Source organism: Lepidochelys olivacea (genome assembly GCF_965140295.1).
Source record: "Lepidochelys olivacea isolate rLepOli2 genome assembly, chromosome: 8".
NCBI lineage: Eukaryota > Metazoa > Chordata > Testudines > Cheloniidae > Lepidochelys > Lepidochelys olivacea.
In genome coordinates this window covers 87,600,047-87,620,707 of record NC_140418.1, presented here as the reverse complement: position 1 = coordinate 87,620,707, position 20,661 = coordinate 87,600,047, and the positions used below count along the sequence as shown (strand labels likewise).

General features: G+C 46.8%; 1 protein-coding gene across 1 annotated transcript in view; it reads left to right on the top strand.

The window, feature by feature from the left end:
- The window catches only part of LRRC7 (leucine rich repeat containing 7), a 379,972-nt gene that overhangs the window by 216,067 nt on the left and 143,244 nt on the right, over positions 1-20,661 (top strand). Inside the window, exons 8-9 of the mRNA XM_084637479.1 lie at positions 13,436-13,499; positions 17,728-17,802. Of these exons, the coding sequence (XP_084493605.1) occupies positions 13,436-13,499; positions 17,728-17,802 (139 nt within the window). The remainder of the gene's footprint in view (positions 1-13,435; positions 13,500-17,727; positions 17,803-20,661) is intronic.

The following is a 20,661-nucleotide window of genomic DNA, read 5'->3' as shown; positions in this document are numbered from 1 at the left end:
TGCCTGCACCGATCTGCGCCCATCACCGATCCCCATCCCCAGTGTCTGCTAAGAAGCAGAAGAGGCACACTGGGAGAGGGCACTCCTCAATGCCCTGTACACGGAAGGGGAAATCCAGATAGCAGCATAGGTCCGTGCGTGGCAGCGTATCTTCTCTGGCGCTCAACCAGGCACCTGCATCACTGGCTAGGCTATCAAGCCTTCCTAGGGACCCACCAGCCACCCCAGGTAGTGGCAGAAATCCCCGCACCTGGAGGTTCCATTCAGGTTCCAGGCTGCTAAAGACATCATGTCTTTGCCAATGCCACCACCACCGCCCTGTCAAGATGTCGTCATCTAAAGAGGGAAGCCATCACCGAGGCCCACGCAACGTTCTTCATTCTTGAGGCATTGCTCCCCGGCACTGCAGCTATTGGCATCAGAGCAGCGATCTCCAGAGACGCGCTTTCGACCCACCCATACTGACCAGAGCTCCTGGCACCATTCGCTGGACTCTTAGCATTGGTCCCCTGAGGCATGGCATCACTCTTCGGGCAGTCAGCGAAGACCCAACACGCCTCCAGTCCCCGGAATCACGGCAATGGTCGTTGGAGCATTGGCATCGATCCTCAGAGCAACGGCAGTCACCTGTGCCATGGCGTAGGTCCCCAGAGCCATGCTGCCGGTCCCTGGTGTTGTCAGACGCCACCGGTGTGGTGCTCTGCTCTATCCAATGCTGATAACAGTTGGCTGCTTGCGTGTCCCCTCTGTGTGCTGCCTCGGCTCTGCACAGATAGCTGACACAGCAGACCCCGAGAGAACACCCAATGACAACAGACTCCAATAAGGTAGAAATGCACCCGGCCAGGTTTATTGTCAAATGAAACACAGTCTCTAGCTCCCCAGATCAGATGTCTACAGTTCTGCTCATACATATGTGACAATGGACACAGCTCAGTCAGTGGCGGAACACTCCAGTGCCCTCTAGGCTGGATAATGACATCCACATCCAATGGCAGGGATGCATTCTTATGCACAGGTACAAACAAGTTACACATCACTCCTGACGTATCGAGGTGCAACCCCTCTATGCAGTAAGGTGCCACCTCTCACCTTGTACAAGTTGGCTCAAACAAAACAACTCTATCCATCATGTTAGCCTTTTGCCCCTGTCTTTGGGATGGGTCAGCTTGTTCCTTGTTATGTGTGTGTAATGTGCAAGTATAGGAGTGTTCTGATATTTCTGGTGTCAAGTACCTTTTAGGTATATATATATATTTTGGAAACATCAGTCCTTTCCTTGCCAGCTTCTGCAAGCAGGGCCTGCCTCTGGCTCACAGCTTAACTTTGCTTTATGTTAGCAAATTCTTGACCATTACTTTAGTTCAGGCCTTAGGCCTCATACCAGGCCTCTGATATAAGGGTTTATGTTTCAGGGCCTCATCTTACTACTCCTGGGTCTGAGATGCTGATCGCCAGACTCACGGCAACAATCCCCAGAGTTAAGACAGTCCCATTCCTGTATTTGGTGTCCCGGCATCCATCTCAGAACTCCAGACATTGATCGCCGGTGTACAGTCATCAGTGCACCAAGCTCCGCTACTGGTCCCCGGGCAGAATGTACCAAGACACTGAACCCCAGGACCTCTCCCCTAGCAGTAAGTGCCAGGAGGGTAGGCACGGAAGGGAGATGGACACGGCGACGGCACCACCATGGTCCCCAAGGCAGGAACTTTTCTCCTCGGGCTCGGAGGCTGAGGAGACTGCGTGTCCCTTGAGCCAGGCCTACCCAGACAGATCAGGGTGGGGGTTCCACCAGGACTATGAGCTGGTGCACGCTCACAGGACCAGTGGCCCACGCTGTGGCACTTTTGGAACCCCTGGGTGTTCCCCCAGGCATCAGAAACCCAGATGCAACGATCAGTGTCGGGGCATCAGAGAGGCAGTCGGTGACAATCTCCTGCCCGTGCCCCTCCTTCTCCCCCCCCAGCCTCCAGAGTAAGGATCTGAGCAAGCACTTTCTGGACTTGGATGAGGCCACCCTTATGGGGGATGCAGAGCCAGCTCCTCCCCCTGCCCTCCCCTCCTCATCCTTCTCACCCAACAAGGCAGTGCCAGGACCATCCCAGACAGTGCCTCAGCACGATTTCAAGGCACACCCAGAGCTGTTAAAGCGGGTGGTGGCAAACCTGGGGTTAGAAGCAGAGGAGCTGCGGAACCCTCTGACACCGTCTTTGACATTTTGGCCGTGGTGGCCCCATCTAGGGTAGCACTGCTGGTCCATGGAGGGGTGGTAAAATTGGTCAAAACCTTATGGCAGACCCCATCCTCTCTCCCGTCCATCTCCAAATGGGCGGAGAGGAAATATTACGTCCCTGCTCAGGGCTTTAAGTCCTTATATTCCCACCCAGCCCCGAACTCTAGAGGTTTATGCGGCCAACTAGAGAGACAGGCAGAGCCAACCTGGTCCAACTCCCAAGAACAAAGACGGAAAGAGGCTAAACTTATTCGGCAGAAAAAAGTATTCATCTGCCAGCCTCCAATTACACATGGCAAACCATCAGGCTTTACTTGAGAGGTCTGACTTCACAGTGTGGCAGTCTGTGGCCAGGTTCGCAGACTCGCTGCCAGAGGACTCCAAGAAGGAATTCCTGGCTATTTTAGAGGAAGAGAGAAAAGAGGCAAAACCTCCCTTCAAACAGCCTTTGACGTGGCGGACTCAGTGGCCAGGTCCATCACTATGGCTGTGGCAATGAGACATGCGTCGTGGCTGCTATCTTCGGGACTGTCGATGGAGGCCCAGCCGTCAGCTCAGAACCTCCCTTTCAATGGCCTAGGCCTGTCTGTGGAACAGACAGTCTCATGGTTACATGGGTTTTAGGACTCTAGGGCTACTTTATGTTCCCTAGGACTCTACACACTGGCCCCTGCCAGAAAGAGGTTTAAGCCACAGCAACATCAAAGACCAGGAGGGCAAGCCCGACCAGAGCTCTACCGTAAAAAGGGCAAGGGTTACAAGCACCATCAAGGCCAACAACCAGCCTCTTCCTCCTATTCGGGCTCTGCCCGCTACTCTCCTGGAAGCAAGCCAGCCCAAGGACGACCTTCCAGTCTGCAGCCAGGATCCTGCATCCCTTTTGTTTTCAAATCACCTGTTTCCTTTCCTCCCTGCTTGGGCTTCTATAACATCGGACTGGTGGATCCTCAGTACAGGAACAGTGAGATATACCCTCCAGTTTATTTCTATTCCCCTCTCCACCTCCCTTCCCCGTCCCTCATCAGGGACCCTTCTCATGAGCAACTTCTCACCCATGAGGTGCAACCCCTCCTGTGGTAGGGGCCATAGAGGAAGCCCCGATGCATCTAAGAGGGAAAGGGTTCTACTCTCTGTATTTCCTGATACTGAAGACCAACAGGGGTCTGCGTCCCATATTGGACCTACAAAGCCTTAACAAATATCTCAAAAAGTTGAAGTTCCGCATTGTCTCCCTGGCCTCTATTATCCCCTCCCGGAATCCTGGAGATTGGTACGCTGCCCTTGACCTAAGGGACGTGTACTTTCATATCTCAATTTTCCACAGGCACAGGAGGTTTCTGTAGTTCGTAGTAGGATGGGCCCGCTACCAATTCACAATGCTCCCGTTTGGCCTGGCTACAGCATCAAAGGTGTTCACGAAATGCATGGCGGTACTTGAAGCTTGCCTAAGATGCCGGGATGTTCAGATCTACCTGTACCTCAATGATTGGGGGCTCATCAGGGGTCGTTTGAAGGTACAGGTTCATCACAGTATCGAGCTGGTCAAGCCACTTACCGAGCTCTGGGTCGCTTGATAAATGAACAAAAATCCACCTTGGTCCCAGGTGCAGAGAATAGAGTTCATCAGGGTGGTTTTGGACTCTACCTGAGACAGGGCTTTTCTCCTGGAACCCAGATTCAAGGCAATGTAGGATCTCATTGCCCAACTTACCAGTCACCCAATCACCACAGCCAGGGTATTCTTCAGGTTGCTAGGGCACAAGGCAGTATGCACTTATGCCACTTGGCAGCATGCACAACTATGATTCAGACCCCTCCAGATGTGGCTGGTGTTGGTCTACAGCCCAGCCAGGCACCACCTGGACAAGGTCCTCACAATTCCACCACAGGTACTTACTGCTCTGGAATGGGGGTCCGACCCGGGAAATATGTCTGAAGGGGTACCCTTTGCAACTCCGAAACCCATGATGGTACTAGTATCAGATGTGTCCAACTTGGGTTGGGGAGTCCACTCTGGATCACTCAAAACCCAGGGGTTTGGTCCCAGGAAGAGCTGTCACTGCACATCAATGTCAGGGAACTCAGGGCCGTCCGTTTGGCTTGCAAAGTGTTCCTTCCTCAGTGGTCCCATCAAGTGGTACAGGTATTGATGGACAATACAGCATCCATGTTCTATGTCAACAGACAAGAGGGAGCATGGTCTTCAGCCCTCTATCCAGCACGACATTCACATCGAGGCTCTAAATCTCGCTGGTGTCCGAAACACTCTGCGGGATCGCCTTAGCAGCTGGGGGATCACCTTTTCTCTCCACGAGTGGTCCCTCCACTCGGAGGTCATCAGAATGATCTTCCAGAAGTGGGGAATTCTATAAGTGGACCTATTTGCCACCAGGCAGAACAGGAAATGCCACCAGTTCTTCTCCCTGCAAGATCTCAACAGTGGGTCGCTTTCTGATGCCTTTCTCCTGTCTTGGACAGGCGACCTGACGTATGACTTCCCGCTGATCCTGCTTATCAGCAGCACCTCATGAAGATCAAAAGGGACAAAGCCAGAGTCGTCATGATCTCCCCATCATGGCTTTGCCAGCATTGGTTTGGCGCGCTCATGGACTTGGTGACAGTGGCCCTATGGAAACTTTGTAATGAGTGAAAAGAAGCTGCGTCAGTCTGATCTGACCAAGATATTGTTTGCACCTACCAATAACCAAAAATAACTTTGATTCCTTCTCCCACTGCTGTTCATAAGTTATAAATTACTCAAAAATTTGTTACTCAAAAATTTTCCTACCTTCTGTTGAAAATCTTGTACCTAGTTTTGAGGATTTTTTTGCTGTCTTTCGTCCTTGTGTTTAATATCAGTCCAAAAGGTGCATAGATTATACTGCTACCCTCACTGAAGCATCTTACAAACACCATTTACATATTATTTTAAGTATCTTGGGCCTTATTCATTGCTGGTGTAATTCAAATGGCTTTAACAGAGTCAGTTTATGCTTGGGATGACTCTGTCCTCTCTACTCTAAACAATACAATTCAGGGTGAAATCCTGGCCCCGTTGGTCTACACTACAGCTTGGAAGGTGCTATTCCCAGCCCGATAGACAGATTCACACTAGCACACTAAAGCAGCAATGTGAACATTGGGACACTGGAAGCAGCCTGGGTATTTATCATCCTTCTTAGCCTTTGGACCTTTTCTATTCTCTTGCTGTGTAGAATGGAGCTCTAAATTTCATAGCCTGAATGTGGCCTAACTTTGTTATGCAGAGCTGGAAAATAAAATCTCCAAGTGCATTCTTATTCTGCCTTTTGTCACACTCGGGTCCTTCTGATTTTGTGAAATTCAGATAGTTTAATTTAAATATACATTTCAGTGATGTTTGTAACCTGTATCCGGGGGCAGGGGGAGGGGGAGAATGCAATGTAGCACATAACAGGAATGTAAAGGATGGGGGTTTTTTTGGAGTAGGGTTTTTTTGTTTGTTTGTTTTGAGTTTTTTTGTTTTTTGTTGTTGTTTTTTTGCAGGGGTAGGGGAGGTATTACAGTTGGTTTATGCAGGACCAAGATAAATGACCTCAAATCTAGAATTTTATTGTCAGTAAGATTCTTGCCTTTCATAATTTGCAGCTTCACTGATTGAGGTACAAGGTGGTCAAATGAGTTTTTCATGATTACACAGTGATTAATCACAGATGTAAATTCAAGTTCCTCTTGATACAGTCCTTTACCATACTCACTGTAGTTGATTAATTATTACGAGGCATGAATTACCTCGTATTCTTGATTTTTCATTGCATTTCATGGTGTTCCAAAGAAGGTGAGCTGCTTTTGTAGGCTTTGCTGTTCCATGTCTACACAGTGCTGCAGTATGGGCAGCAAGGAGCTTCACCACCCTGAAGGGAGCTCAGAGGAGGAAGTCTGCTGTGAGGGAGTACAGCAAGTTTCCCCACACACAGATGTGGGATCTCTACATCCCTTTTGGGTGTCTTGTATGCCAGGAAGTGCACAGAGGAAAAAATATCTGTCCTACATTGAAATTGTGCCCTGCAGTGGAGCAGAAGCTCGAGGCAGGAGGAGCTCATTATGCTTTCCCACTTCCTTAGTGCACCCACAGAATAGCATAAACAATCCGGTCCAATCTGGTAATTTTTTAGTACTTTCCTCCATTTCACTGATGTACCAGCTGTCTGTTGATCCCTAGAAAAAACGTCCCTCAGACTTTCTAGTGTAGAAAGATAGTGAGAGACAGAAAAAGAATAAACTGTTATAATATGCTTAAAGAATATTAAATTTTTGCCCTATATCTTTTATCTAATGAAGAACATTTCTCTTTCTATGTAAGATTATGAAGTTGCTTCCACAGTACTTTGACATGAGAGACAGCCAAATTTGGCCCTGAATATTATTTCACTATTAAAGTGGGTCTTTATCTAGGAACTGGCAAATCACCAATACATTTAAAACACTGTATATGTCCTGGGCTGTTTTGTCTCCTTTCATTTTGGTTAATCTCTTGGACAGGGCTAATCACATCAAATCCCCTATTGAGCATTGTTGCTCTTTATGTTATAAAATGGCAAATTACAATAAATATCTAGTAGGTTACACTTCTTAAATAAATGTCACCACTAGATATCTTGGTACAGTATATAATTGCTTAATTAAAAATTGTGTTCCAGAGTTTATCTTGAGTGTTTACATTGATTTATTTAAGATAATAGATCAGGAAAAATCCATAATAATATTTGTCAGTGTAACTGTTTAGTTATGGCAGGAATGAAAGATTAGTTTTTCTTTGAGTGATTGCTCATGTGTATTCCACAATAGGTGTGCGTGCTTGCCACGTGCACTGGTGCCGGAAGTTTTTCCCCTAGCAGTACCCGTAGCGACCCCTGGAGCGGCACCTGCCTGGCGTGCTATAAGGGGGGCTGCACTCCTCCAGCCCTCAGTTCCTTCTTGCCGCCAGTGAAGGTGCATCCAGCTTTGCTGCAGCTCGTCCCCAGCTCTTCATTTGTTCAGTAGTACCTGTAGTCAGTTACCTAATTCAGTTAGTTTAGTTAGTCATTGAGCCCAGGCCAGGGCATGCCCTGCGCCCCAGGCTTTAAGTTGTGTGACTCTTGTAGGTGCTCTGTGCCAAGGAGCGACCCACACACGGATTGTCTGTGCTGCTTGGGAGAAACCCATATCAGCGAAATGTGCAAGACCTGCAAGTCTTTCAAGCCCTGGACTAAAAAAGAAAGGGATGTTAGGCTCCGGGCCATCCTGATGGAGTCGGCTCTGGTCCTGGCCCCGACCCCGGCACGCAGCTCCGAACTGGTACCCGGCACTGCGGTGTTGGTACACGGAGACCCTCCAGTACCCTCATCCCGTCGGCACTGCTCCCCATCCACGGGGCACGACAAGAGGATTGGAAAGACTCCCTCTTTGCAACGGCACTGAGGGAAGTCTGGGACAGAGGCTAGGCCCATGTCGGGTAGTCCTCGATCCCCATCGGGCCCTAGGCCTCCGACTCACATTGAGCAGAGTAGCCTGGCCCCTTCGGAGCAGACCTCTCTGGATGTCCAGATGCCATCTACGCCCAAAGCCCTCCAGGCAGCCAGGGATGTCATGTCCATGCCAGTGCCCGGAGCTCCGCCGATGTCGGCCCCATGCTCCAGAGGCAAGCCACTGCTGGGATCTCCGCAGTCGCCACCAGCCCAGTACCGGTCTTGGTCAAGGGAACGTTCCTGACACCGCTCACCACCCAGCGACCATTCAGGGCTTAGTCCATGTAGATTGCCCTTGACGCAGGCCAGACTGTCCAGATGGGTGCCGTCCAACCGGGACTCCCGTCACCGCTCATCTTTGCAAAGCAAATGTCTACGGGACTGTGGCAGACGTCGTCAACGGTCCTCGTCTTGCAGGAGATACTGCAGTCGGTTGTGGCACAATCGTCGATGCCGTTCACACTCTGACTCCAGTTCCAAGTCTCCGCCAAGGCACCGTAGCCCCAGGCGTTGATTGCCGGCATCTTGCCAACGTGGGTCTGCCCATCGAGGCCGTTCGCAAAGCAGCTACTACTGTCGGTGCCGCTCCTCCACATCGAGATCGCCGTCCCGTGGCCAATGAAGATCCTGGCACTGCTGATACTCCTGGTCCAGAGGCAGCAGCAGTGGCCTCCCCTCACAGCCGCCTGTCTACAGGGCAAGCTAGCCAGCCCCGCTGGTGCCTCAGCAAGCACAATGGCACGAAGCGTTGTGGCCAGCCCAGTGGTACCAGTGGGCACCGTGGCCTCTGGCGCAGCCCCCGGTGGGGGCTCGCTCGGTAGCTAGGGCCTCGGAAGCACCGTCGGCGTACATCTTCAGACCACCAGAAAAAAGGTTAGTGGGACCTGTGTCCTCAGTACTGTGCCTGGAGTCCAACCAGGTGGGGGATCCGCTGGATGACATCCAAAGCACCGCATCGGCCTCGCCCTGTCCAGGGGAGCTGATTGTGGCCCCGCCCCCCTCCGTCCCACAGGAGGACTACCGGGCCCACCAAGACCTCCTAAAAAGGGTGGCAGCGAGCCTCCACCTCCAGATTGAGGAGATAGAAGAGCCCTCAGACTCCCTGTTCAATGTGCTGTCTGTCCCCTTCAGCACCAGACAGGGTGGCCTTGCCTCACCATGAAGGGGTGGCAAGAATTTCAAATGTCCTGTGGCAAACACCAGCCTCGTTGGCTCCCATCTCTAAAAAGGCGGAGCACAAGTACTTTGTACCCACAAAGGGACACGAGTATCTGTATACCCACCCAGCGCCCAACTCCTTGGTGATCAAGTCGGTCAACCACAGGGAGCAGCAGGGGAAACCAGCCGCGACCCCCAAGAACAAAGACTCTCGGAGGCTGGATATTTTCGGGAGAAAAGTTTATTCGTTGTCAAGCTTTCAGCTACGAGTAGCAAACCATCAGGCTCTCCTGAGTCGCTACGAGTTTAACCTCTGGGAATCCCTCCCCAAGATTGAGGACTCCCTCCGGGAGTGCGATAAGAAGGAATTAAGGTGCTTGTGGAGGAAGTGGCGGTGGTTGCAAGGGCATCCCTGCAGGCTGCTTCGGATGCAGCGGACATGTCTGCATGGTCCATGGCCTCAGCGGTGTCCATGAGATGGGCATCATGGCTTCTGCTCTCTGGGCTCTCCAGCGAAGCGCAGTTGTCAGTGCAGGATCTCCCTTTCGACAGGAAGGCTCTGTTTGCTCAGGAAACAGGCACAAGGCTGCATGGTATGAAAGACTCCCACATGACCCTCCAGACCTTGGGCCTCTATGTCCCTCCTCCGGCAAAACCCAAGTTCAAGCCGCAGCAGGCTCCCCCCCAAGCCGCCCTCCCGAAGTACGAGGCCACCCACAAAAAGCAGTGGGACAATAGAAAGCGCCCACAACAGCAATCCCAGCCTGCCCCCCCGCGTGGGTCTTCTAAGGTCAAGCAGGTGGGCAAAAGATGTTCTTGACGGGATGCTCGGGGGTACCCCTCCAGTTCTCAGCAGGGACCTACCCCCAATAAAGCTCCCTTTCTCCAATCGGTTGTGTGCTTTCCTCCCGGAATGGTCGCGGCTCACCTCGGACCAATGGTCCTCAACACCATCTCCTGAGGTTACACCCTTCAGTTTACCTCCTCCCCGCCCAACTGCCCTCCGCCCCCATCCCTCCTGGGGGACCCCTCTCACGAGGCTCTGCTCGAGCAGGAGGTGGGGCGGCTCCTGGACCTAGAAGCTGTAGAGGCGGTGCCCAAGGAGTTCCTGGGCAAGGGGTATTACTCCCAGTATTTCCTTATCCCGAAGGCCAAAGGGAGGCTCAGGCCCATCATGGACCTGCGAGGCCTGAACCACTAGATGGTGAAACTCAAGGTTTCCCTGGCCTCCATCATCCCCTCTCTGCATCCTGGGGACTGGTACGCTGCCCTTGATCTACAGGATGCGTACTTCCACATTCACATATTCGAGGGGCACAGACACTTCCTCTGTTTCGTGGTGGGACAGAGTCACTACCAATTCACAATCCTACCTTTTGGTCTGTCCACTGCCCCCAGGGTCTTTACAAAGTGTATGGCGGTGGTAGCGGCCTACCTCAGACACCAGGGGGTCCAAATATTCCCATATCTGGACAACTGGCTAGTCAAAGGCACCTCCTGGTCACAGGTGAGGGATCATGTGGCACTCCTCCTGTCCACATGTGCTGCCCTGGGCCTGTTGATAAACAACGCCTGCAGTGGTGGTCTGCCCTAAACAACATGCTCCAAGGAGTCCCGTTCAGAGCCCTGTCATTGGAGCTGGTGTCCGACTCTTTGGACCTGGGGGGGGCCCATGTGGGGAACTTTCAGATCCAATGCCTGTGGTCTCTACAAGACCTACCCATTCATATAAACATCAAGGAACTCAGGGCGGTACGGCTGGCATGCATGGCCTTCCACTCTCATCTGGAGGGCAAGGTAGTCAGGGTCCTCATGGACAACACGGCCTCGATGTTCTATATGAATAGGCAAGGCAGGGCCTGATCCTCTGCCCTCTGCCACGAAGCCCTCAGTCTATGGGACTTCTGTATAGCCCACTACATTTACCTAAAAGCCTTCCACCTGCCGGGTGTCAGGAATGTGAGGGCAGATCGCTTGGGCAGGAATATTTCCTCTCAGCACAAGTGGTCTCTACACCCGGAAGAGGCTCACCAGCTCTTCCAAAGGTGGGGAACTCCCCAGGTGGACCTATTCGCGACTCGGCAGAACCAGCGATGCCCCCAGTTCTGCTCTGGGGGGGCCTGGGGCGGGGCGCTATCTCCAATGCCTTTATCCTGTCCTGGTCAGGCCGGCTTCTCTACACCTTTCCCCCATTCTGTCTAATCAGCAGGGCCTGGAGAAAATAAAGACGGACAAAGCCAGGGTCCTCCTCGTTGCCCCAGCATGGCCCAGGCAGCACTGGTATGGGACCCTCTTGGGGCTAGCGGTAGCTCCGCCATGGCAGTTTCTGCTCTGCCTGGACCTCCTTTCTCAGGACCAGGGCAGCCTCCTCCATCCCAACCTAGCAATGCTTCATCTCACGGCGTGGCTACTCAGTGACAAGGAAGGGATATGCTCGGAACAGGTTCAGCGCATCCTCCTCGAAAGTAGACGGCCCTCCACTCACCGCTCCTGTGTGGCGAAGTGGTGTTGGTTTTCGAGGTGGGCGGCAGGCCAGGGTGTTTCCCTGACAGCCGTCCCGATCCAGCTTATCCTTGATTACCTCCTCCACCTGAGGGCCCAGGGACTGGTGTCCTCATCAGTCAGGGTACACTTGGTGGCCATATCGGCCTTTCATCCCCCGGTGCAAGGGCACACGGTGTTTTCCCATGCTATGACCAGCCGGTTCCTTAAAGGTTTGGACCGTCTCTATCCATATTCCAAGACGCTGGTTCCACAGTGGAACCTAAACCTGGTGCTGGCTTGTCTCACAAGGGCCCTGTTTGAACCACTGGCCACGTGTTCCTGGTCTCACCTCTCATGGAAGGTGGCCTTCCTGGTAGCTATCATGTCGGCCAGGTGGGTCTCAGAGCTCAGGGCCCTAACCTCCGAACCGCCGTATACAGTTTTTCACAAGGACAAGGTCCAGCTCCGCCCATCCCCCGCGTTCCTCCCGAAGGAGGTCTCCACCTAACACATGGGTCAGGACATATTTCTGCCAGTCCTCTGCCCCAAGCATCACGTGACTAGTGAGGAACGCCATCTCCACACACTTGACGTGAGGTGAGCTCTGGCTTTCTACCTCGAGCAGACCAAGCCGTTCAGAAAGTCTTCGCAACTGTTCGTCGCCTCTGCTGAGCGCGTGAAGGGTCAGCTGATTTACACTCAGCAGCTTTCTAAGCGGATCACTTCGTGCATCCGTTCCTGTTATGAGCTGGCAGGGGTTCCCCTGCCGCCCATTGTGAGGGCACACTCGACTCGGGCACAGGCCTTGTTGGCTGCCTTCGTGACCCACATCCCCATCCAGGACATTTGTAGGGCTGCCACGTGGTCTTCAGTTCATACGTTCACCTCGCACTATGCGATCGTCTCCCAGGCCAAGGATGATGCCGGGTTCCACAGGGCTGTACTCCGTCCCAAGAACTTGTGAACTCCTACTCACCTCCAATAGATACAGCTTGGAATCACCTATTGTGGAATATGCATGAGCAATCACTTGAAGAAGAAAAGACAGTTACCTTTTCTGTAACTGGTGTTCTTCGAGATGTGTAGCTCATGGCTGTTCCACACCCCACCCTCCTTCCCCTCTGTCGGAGTTGTCTGGCAAGAAGGAACTGAGGGTGTGGGGGAGTGCAGCGCCCCTTATACCGTGCCTGGCAGGGACCGCTCCAAGGGTTGTGGGGGGGCACTCCCATACGGGTACTGCCAGGGGAAAAACTTCCGGCACCGGTGCACGTAGCAAGCATGCACACCTATTGTGGAATAGACATGAGCAACACATCTCAAAAAACACCAGTTACGGAAAAGATAACTGTCTTTTTCAGATTATCAACCAAATGTAAATGTACAATAACAGAGTAATCTAATTATATTATTACTGTATATTCCTTTTCTTTTCTCACTTCATTTCCTCCTATTGTTTGTTACATGTATGCAGGGCCAGAATTGCCCATGAGCAGAGGACTAGTCTCAGGACTGTGCATTACTTCAGGCTAGCATAAGCCCTCAAAATAGGGTTTAAGTGGGAATTAATTGTTATGTAGATTCTGTGCTGCGCCTCTGCACACGGATGAATTTCAATGTCATTATGTCATGTCTGAAATTAGACTGCAAACTCTTTGGGGCAAGGACCATGTGTTTGTACTTTTTCTGTAAAGTCCCTAATTCATTTTTGGGGGTGGTATAAATAAAAATTTTCATTAGAATTGTGAAAATATATGTGACTTCATATTTTTTTTAAAATACTTGAGTCAAATTCATTCTTGGAGTGGCTCAGGTTAAATCAGTAAAATTATAGAATGGTTCAATTTGCTTCCTTGTGGCTATCTTTGTATTAGAAGTAATATTTTTTGCTACAGAAACTTAAGCAAATATGCCTTAAATCTGAAACAAATTGTATAGACTCTGCTCTTATATCCGTGTAAATCTGATGTAATTCCATTGAAGCCCATGGCTTTATCTGGTATAACAGAGCAGAATTTGGCCCAAAATTTCAAGGTAAAATTTTCACCTTATATATTTTCCTTGTCTGTTACAGGTCAATGCACAAACTGACGCAGCTGGAGAGGCTTGACCTAGGCAATAATGAGTTCTCTGAGCTGGTAAGGAAAAATGTTTTGGTAGAATATGTGTGTGTGTGTGCGTGTGTTTGTGTGTGTGTGTTAGACCTTTTATACATGGAGAATTAAATTTTTAACTTAAAAGATGTTTTGGCACTGGGCACATTTATTAGTAAAATAATGAACTTGCCATGGCTCAGAGGATTGGTAGTGGAATTACAAGACCTTTCAATTCCAGCAAGTTGTTTGAAATCAGGCCGAAGTTGGAAGTGAATATCAATAACAACTAATAGATATGGGAGGCCTACCAATATGTGAAATGAATTGGTGATTCCATCGTAGTTACTTTTGAACAGGTGTTAGTATTTCCAAAGCTACCACCACATTTGGCAGTAAGTGGCAAACTACTCTTACTAGCAGGGCTAAACTTTTCAAAAACACTTATGTGACTTAGGAGCCTAAGTCCCATTGACTTTCACGGAGGCTCCTAAATGCCTAAGTCATTTTTGAAAATGAGACTTAGACACCGAAGTTACTTGGGTGCTTTAGAAAATTGTACTCAATCTCAATAAAGAGGCAAAGGACTGATTTAACATCATCTATACGTGTTTTTCTATTATGTCAGTGATGAGGCACTTTTGTGGGGCAATATGAGGAAATTTAAACTGATCTTCTGTTGTGCTTATTCTGTGGATTCTGTGGATGATAATTGATGATTTCGCTGATAGGAGCTATTAATCCAGCACATTTATCAGGCACCAAATCCCTTCTTTCTATCAGACTGGCTTAGATATTTCTATAGCACCATCACACTAATACCTAAATTACAACTTTTGAGTATGATGTATGTCTACCCTTATGTGTGTAAAGCAGCTAGCACACAATTGACATTATATAAATAACCATTAATATTTAACAGTAAACAATGTCAGCTTGGTCATCAGCAGTGGGCTTCTTAATAACATTGAATTCAATCAATTAAAACAATAAATTCTGAATGAGCTAATGAATAACAAATTATTTAGCGTTTTGTTTGGTGATATAAAGTACAAGAGAGGTTGAGGCCACTTTGTACCATTGCTGCCTCATCTTCCATAAGGCTTTCAACTGCCAGAGATCTCTGTCATGGTCTAGGCCTTTGTAAAACAGCATGTTTGTATGTACCAATATTTTGGGGCAGATTCATCCCTTGTGTATGGAGTTATGCTGTTGATGAATTAGCCACAATAAGCCTATCTGTGAGAAAGCACAGAAGTCCAGGAATGATCTAACATTAAGCTGTAAGCTTTTTATTTGAAAAGTAAGATTTAATGTTCTTCAAAAACAATTTTGAAATTGCCAGTGATTAGGATATGTTGGCTCTTTCCAGAAAGTCCAAAGAGATACATGGAAATATTTCTTTATTTGGATAATGTGCAGCAAAATAGATGCCAGCATTATTGTCTGAAAGAGATGTACTTTATTTCAGAAATAAGAAATGGACCTATTAGGATGAAAATGGTGAAAAATTCTGGTTGAGTGAAAAATGTATGCACTTAATATAATGGGTAAATGTGAACTCAGGACCCTGTATCTGAAGTTCTCATGGTATACGAAAAATCCATTCAGTTGCAAGGGTATAATAGAACAGGATTTGACCCATTTCCTCTAATATAAATAATTTCTGAGAAACTGTATGTGAAGTCAAGATTGTCATTAATCATAAATCCAGGTAAATTCTTATTAGAGAAATCTAGTTATACGTCTGTATGTTTTGTTGCATGCACATCTTGTTGGCAGTACAAACCATCCATTTCTAACTGGCATGCGTAATATGTTAAAACTAATTCTGAAGCATTAGTGACATTACAGTTCACTACTATGGAAAGAGTGCTCTTTTGCATAATTATATAAATCACAGAACAGGAGGAGGTTTTAAAAGGAGAAAGTTTCTACCAGATATAATGTCATACGTATCTATCATATGTATATCATGTTAAAAAAAAACAACAACCCAGCTTCAGTGTGTACATAAACTGAAGCCTGGTTGTTGTCACTGTTCATGACAACATTTGTTGGAAGGGTACGGGACAAGGAACTGCCCTGACAGGACACCTACTTTTCCACGCTAATGACAGCTGTGTGTATGTTAAGGCCACCACTATGCAAAACATACATTTTAATCTCACCACTTCTGCAGGCAATAATATTATTTATTGGCCTGCAAATAAAATTCTACAATTAGCCCTTAGGTTTCAAATACGCTTTAATTGGACTGCCTTAGTACCTAACCGGTTCCAAAATTTGCTTTCACTCCTACCAAAGGTCCAAAAAATCTCTAAATTACAAAAAAAAAATTAATATGCTCCAAAACATATATCAAATTGAAAAGTGTGCTTTTCATACAGCCTATAGAGTGTCTACTTTGTGTACTAAGTATAATGTATTGTGTTTTGTAACTAAGGCTATATAGCAACCCCATCACATTATTACAATGGGAATGTTAATACTTTTATTGCTGTTGTTTAGCTTAAAATTATGTTATTGTTGTTGTAAAAAACGTAATACTACCAGCACTTTTTATGTGCATACTAACCATGCTTTGTCGTTGCGTTCAACTAAAACCCAAAGGCTAAACCATTTAATCTAAAATCAAAAATACAAAATTTAATACAAATAAAATTTTAAAACTAAAAATTGTACTAGAAGTACAAAAGTGGGGAGTGTGGAAGTAGAGGAAAGGATGAAGGGAATTTGAATGCAGATATTCTAGGAATTCTAGGAATAGAGCAAGAGGTAGGCTAACACTAGCTCTGATAACGTGAGACTTTAAAGCAGGGCCTGAGAAGCGAGTGGGAAAGAACTGTAAGAGATACTGTTTTTTGACCTTGTGTTAGATAAGAATGGAACACAGACTATAGCAGGAACTGCTGAGAAAAGTAAGATAGAAGGAAGGTGTATGTATAAACAAGACATGGTTGTTGATCATTACTGTCTGTGACAAAGGTATAAATGTTTGCCCTAATTGTTTATCTAAGGGAGACCTGCCTGGAACAGGGGAGCCCCTGTCCGGTATACTCTCCCCTTGCAAGTGCTAAAAAAAAATAAACTGTCTCTAATTTGTTGCAACCAGCCTAAGAGAGAAGACTCTGTTTTCTTTCACAAAGCAAAGAGTGAGTTGAGGAACTGATTTTGGTTGCTTGCTTAAGTATGGACAATAAAAGCCTGCCTAAAAAGAAGACTGCAGGGATAGTAGTATGTCCTTGAAAGCTGGGGAGAAGCCCTGCCTTTTGACACTGGCTAATAGGGGAGAATTGGGCTCTGAATGACAACTTCCATAAGGCAGTGCGCTGATAGGGCAATGCAGTAAAGCATTTCAGGTCAGTTCAACAAAACAAAATATTCCAATATCATAAACTGACCCAAAACAAAATTTTTTTTTATTTTTCCTGATGGAAAATTTTTGCAAAAAGCAAAAATTTACTGTAGAAATGTACAAAAATCAGTACTACAAAACGACAGATTTCCTATTTTAACAGTCTAGTTTTAAGTGTAATAAAAAAATTAAGCCAATGAAGTTAGTCAGTTTCACGAATGAAATGTTGCCCAATCTTACATTATGCAAGTATCTGAAGCCTGCTAATAAAGCTGTTTCTTGATTTTTTTTTCACGAGCAGTAATTTGACTAAAAAGCTGAAGTGTGCCTGAGACATATGATACTCAGAGAGAGGGTCTTGCTATCACTAAAGTCTTCTAGTCTTGAAAAAGTGGATTCTTAAAATCATTGCTGAGAACGAGGATTTGGGAGATATAGGTAATTCAGAAATGCATTAGATGCTCCAGTAGCACAGCAAAGTGTGCACTGTTATACTGCCCTCACTGTTAAGACTGTATATTATGCCAAAAGCAAAATTTAACCTAAGCTCCAAACTAAGAACTAGTCTTTCAAGTCAACACATCTATCTTGAAGCTCCACAGTCCTGACTTCTGTTCTCTGTTTTATTCAGAAATTACATTTTGACAGCTGATAATATTCTAATTGCATTAAGATTTTCTAAGGTCTTTGCATCCATTTCTGCTAGAGAGCTTTCTGAGATTTCCTATACCATTTGATAAAGAACAATAATGTATGTAAATTAAAGAACTGTACTGCTTAATTAAATTTTATTTCTGAAAGCCTGATGTAGATGATTAATATATTTATAAAGAAGGAAGGAGGACAGGGAAACCATTTGGAAAAAAAATGCAGAATTAATGAGTGTGTTGATTACACTATTTATTTTTTCTCTAGCCTGAGGTTCTGGAACAAATACAAAACCTAAAGGAATTGTGGATGGACAATAATTCACTTCAGATACTGCCTGGGGTATGGACATTTATATTATGTAATTATTTTCTTGTAAGATATAATGAATAATTGTGTGTGTGTGTGTGTGTACACAGAGGAATTATTTTCATTTAATAATAGATGGAGATCTCCATCTTAGAATGTGGTGTGAAATAAAACAAGACATTTTAAACTTTGCATTATTGCACAATGATATTGAAATGAGGAAATATTGCTCTATAGTAGCATTGCATAATTCTGTTGAATCTTGTTTTAATATGTGGAAATGTCCACTTTATTTGTTTTTTTGGTCATACATTTGTAAATTGTCATTTTCTTAAACTGTATGGGTTTTTGAATGCTAGGGTAGTTATTGTGTTTTCCTGTCAGATGGAAGGAAAATGGATGTTGATACATCTGGGCTTAGTTAGGCTGAAATTAACTTCTATGACAGGTGGGCTACGGAAGCTTGGCGAGCATTGTGGGTTGCACTACCCCAGAGGCTGTTTGTTCGGGTGAAAATCCCCTCTCTTTAGTTACTACTGGAATACCTCAGTAGGCCTTCCTTGCTGCTCCTTCTGAAGAAAAAAACCTCTTATTCCACCAAGCTCAATTGACATATTTAGTGGGCAGACACTTGTTAATGGTCTCATAGGAAATTACTGAGTATGTTCAGAGAGTCCTTCATACATCCTGATGCAGGAGAAGGCATATCCATGGCTTACGTGTACAACCTGAAGCTTGAATCTCCTCATGATTCACTCTGCGCTTTGTTGTTGTGGAACAAAGACACTATATAGTATAACATCTAGAGAAACAAATCCTGGATGCGCATTTCTAATTCAAACAATATACCCATTAAGCCAAATTCTGGCCCTATCTGTTTGTGCTTACAGTCAAAAACATCCTCACCGCACTAATCTACTCAGTGCCTGCAGATACCTCAGTCTCTTCTCAGAGAATGTCTTTCAGATGCAATCAGATGGTCTTTATATGGCCACCCCTTACACCTCCCCAAGAGTTAAGTCTGTAAAATCAGCCTCTCCACTCCAGCTGGGGCATGATGAATGCATGTGTTGCAGATGTTCCCGTGAGAGGAGTGGAGTTTCATTCCCAATTGTTTCATCCAGGGATATTGAATGGTATGTGCAGGAAAGAGAATTTCAGCTGACAGCTCTAAAATGGAACTAAAAACAGGAATGGAAACAGGGACTTTGAGACTGTTTCCTCCTCTGTACCTCAGGCCAATCCATCTCTCTCATACTACAACAGCTCTGAGAGATAAATGTTACTGAAGGCTCTAGAAACTTGAATGAGTCTGTTGTGGGGGCTGTGTGAGAGACAATGAGGAGTGATGATGGTGTTCCAGAGATGGGAAGCTACCCTCTGCCCCCCCTGCTTTACTAGGCCCAACAATCCTAGGAACAGCTAGCCCGTTGCAAAGCTGTGTTAGTTAGCAATAAGAATTTCCTGCTTGGACAGGAAACACTGGATGTGGTTTATTTAGGCCGCAACTTTATTCTTAAATGTCTGTGGGTATCTGGCAGATAAAAGTGTACAGTGCAGGTAATTCTATAATTATTTCACTATATCCCCAGGTGGCTTCTATCAGCCCTCCCCCTTACCCAGGCAACCTGCTGCTGGGACCTCACCCCCCCCCCGCCACTTTGTATGAAGGTTAAGGGAGGGCTATCAAGGAGGGGGGATTTAGCTCTCCGAGTCCACCTGTTTCTGCTCTTTCAAAGAATATCTCTTTAAATCCTTTACTAATCCATTTTATTTGATCACTGTATTCCTTCATTACAGAGTATGTGCACTGCCCCGTGTTTATACAATGAGTTGTGACATCATAGCCTAATTCCCCTTTCATGTTTGCCCCAGCTAAGTTCCCCTGAACCTGTGTGGGGAAGGCGAAAAAAACTCTGCTTCACCTTGGCCACTCAGGTGAGAGAAAAATTCCTTCCCAGTCCTCTGAGAAAGGAGCGACTAGTGCAGTGCCCACAGCGGATCCTGACAAAACCCAGTATTTAACCACTTTCACGGGAGGAAGGGTGGGTGCTGCTCCAGATGAAAGATGGCTTTTCCTAACCAGGTATGGACCTATATAGTCTCCCCTCTCTTCTGGTCACCTGGGGGTTGGGTCAGCGTCCCTACACTAACCTGGTCTGTAGCTCTCTAGCCCTTAAAGGGGCGCACACTTTTTCCAACAAGCAAGACAACAGCCACCACTGCTTAATGTACAGGGAGGTCATTTCTGCTAACAGGACTCTACTAGGAAGCTAATTAACCTTACTGTTTAGACTAGGTTCTAAGTCAAAACCAAATTGGCAGCCATAAGATCAAATACACTCTGTATACATTTTTAGAAACATTCAGTAGAAACCTACTAGTTTATCTCGAGATAAATTATGTCCAAACTTGCTGAGCTATTCTTCTATTTTTACCAAACAATGCATTTCACATACTTAGGAATGTGAGAATTGCCATACCAGATTAGACCAATGGCATACGTAGTCCTTATCCTGTTTCTGACAGTGGCCAGTACTGGGTGTTTCAGAGTAAAATGTAAAATCCCTATTAATGAACAACTATTCAATAAGATGCAGTCATAGTTCAGAGCTCTCTGCACCTTTTCCTTGGTCTTTCCAAGTGCTCCTCCTTCAGCAATCAACCTTTTACCTATGCCTGGGAGGAATCCCACAGTTTTCCCACTCTTAGACCACGGCCAGGACTACTGTACCCTGTGTGCCACCTGTAATTCCTCAGCAAGCCTGACTGCATCTGGTACCTGAAAGTCTTCCCTAAAGGAGCTGTGACCCATGGTGAATAGAGTGACCCAAAACTATTGTTTAATCTCAATAGTAGGGACAAAGCATAACAAGAGAAAAGGATTGTTTT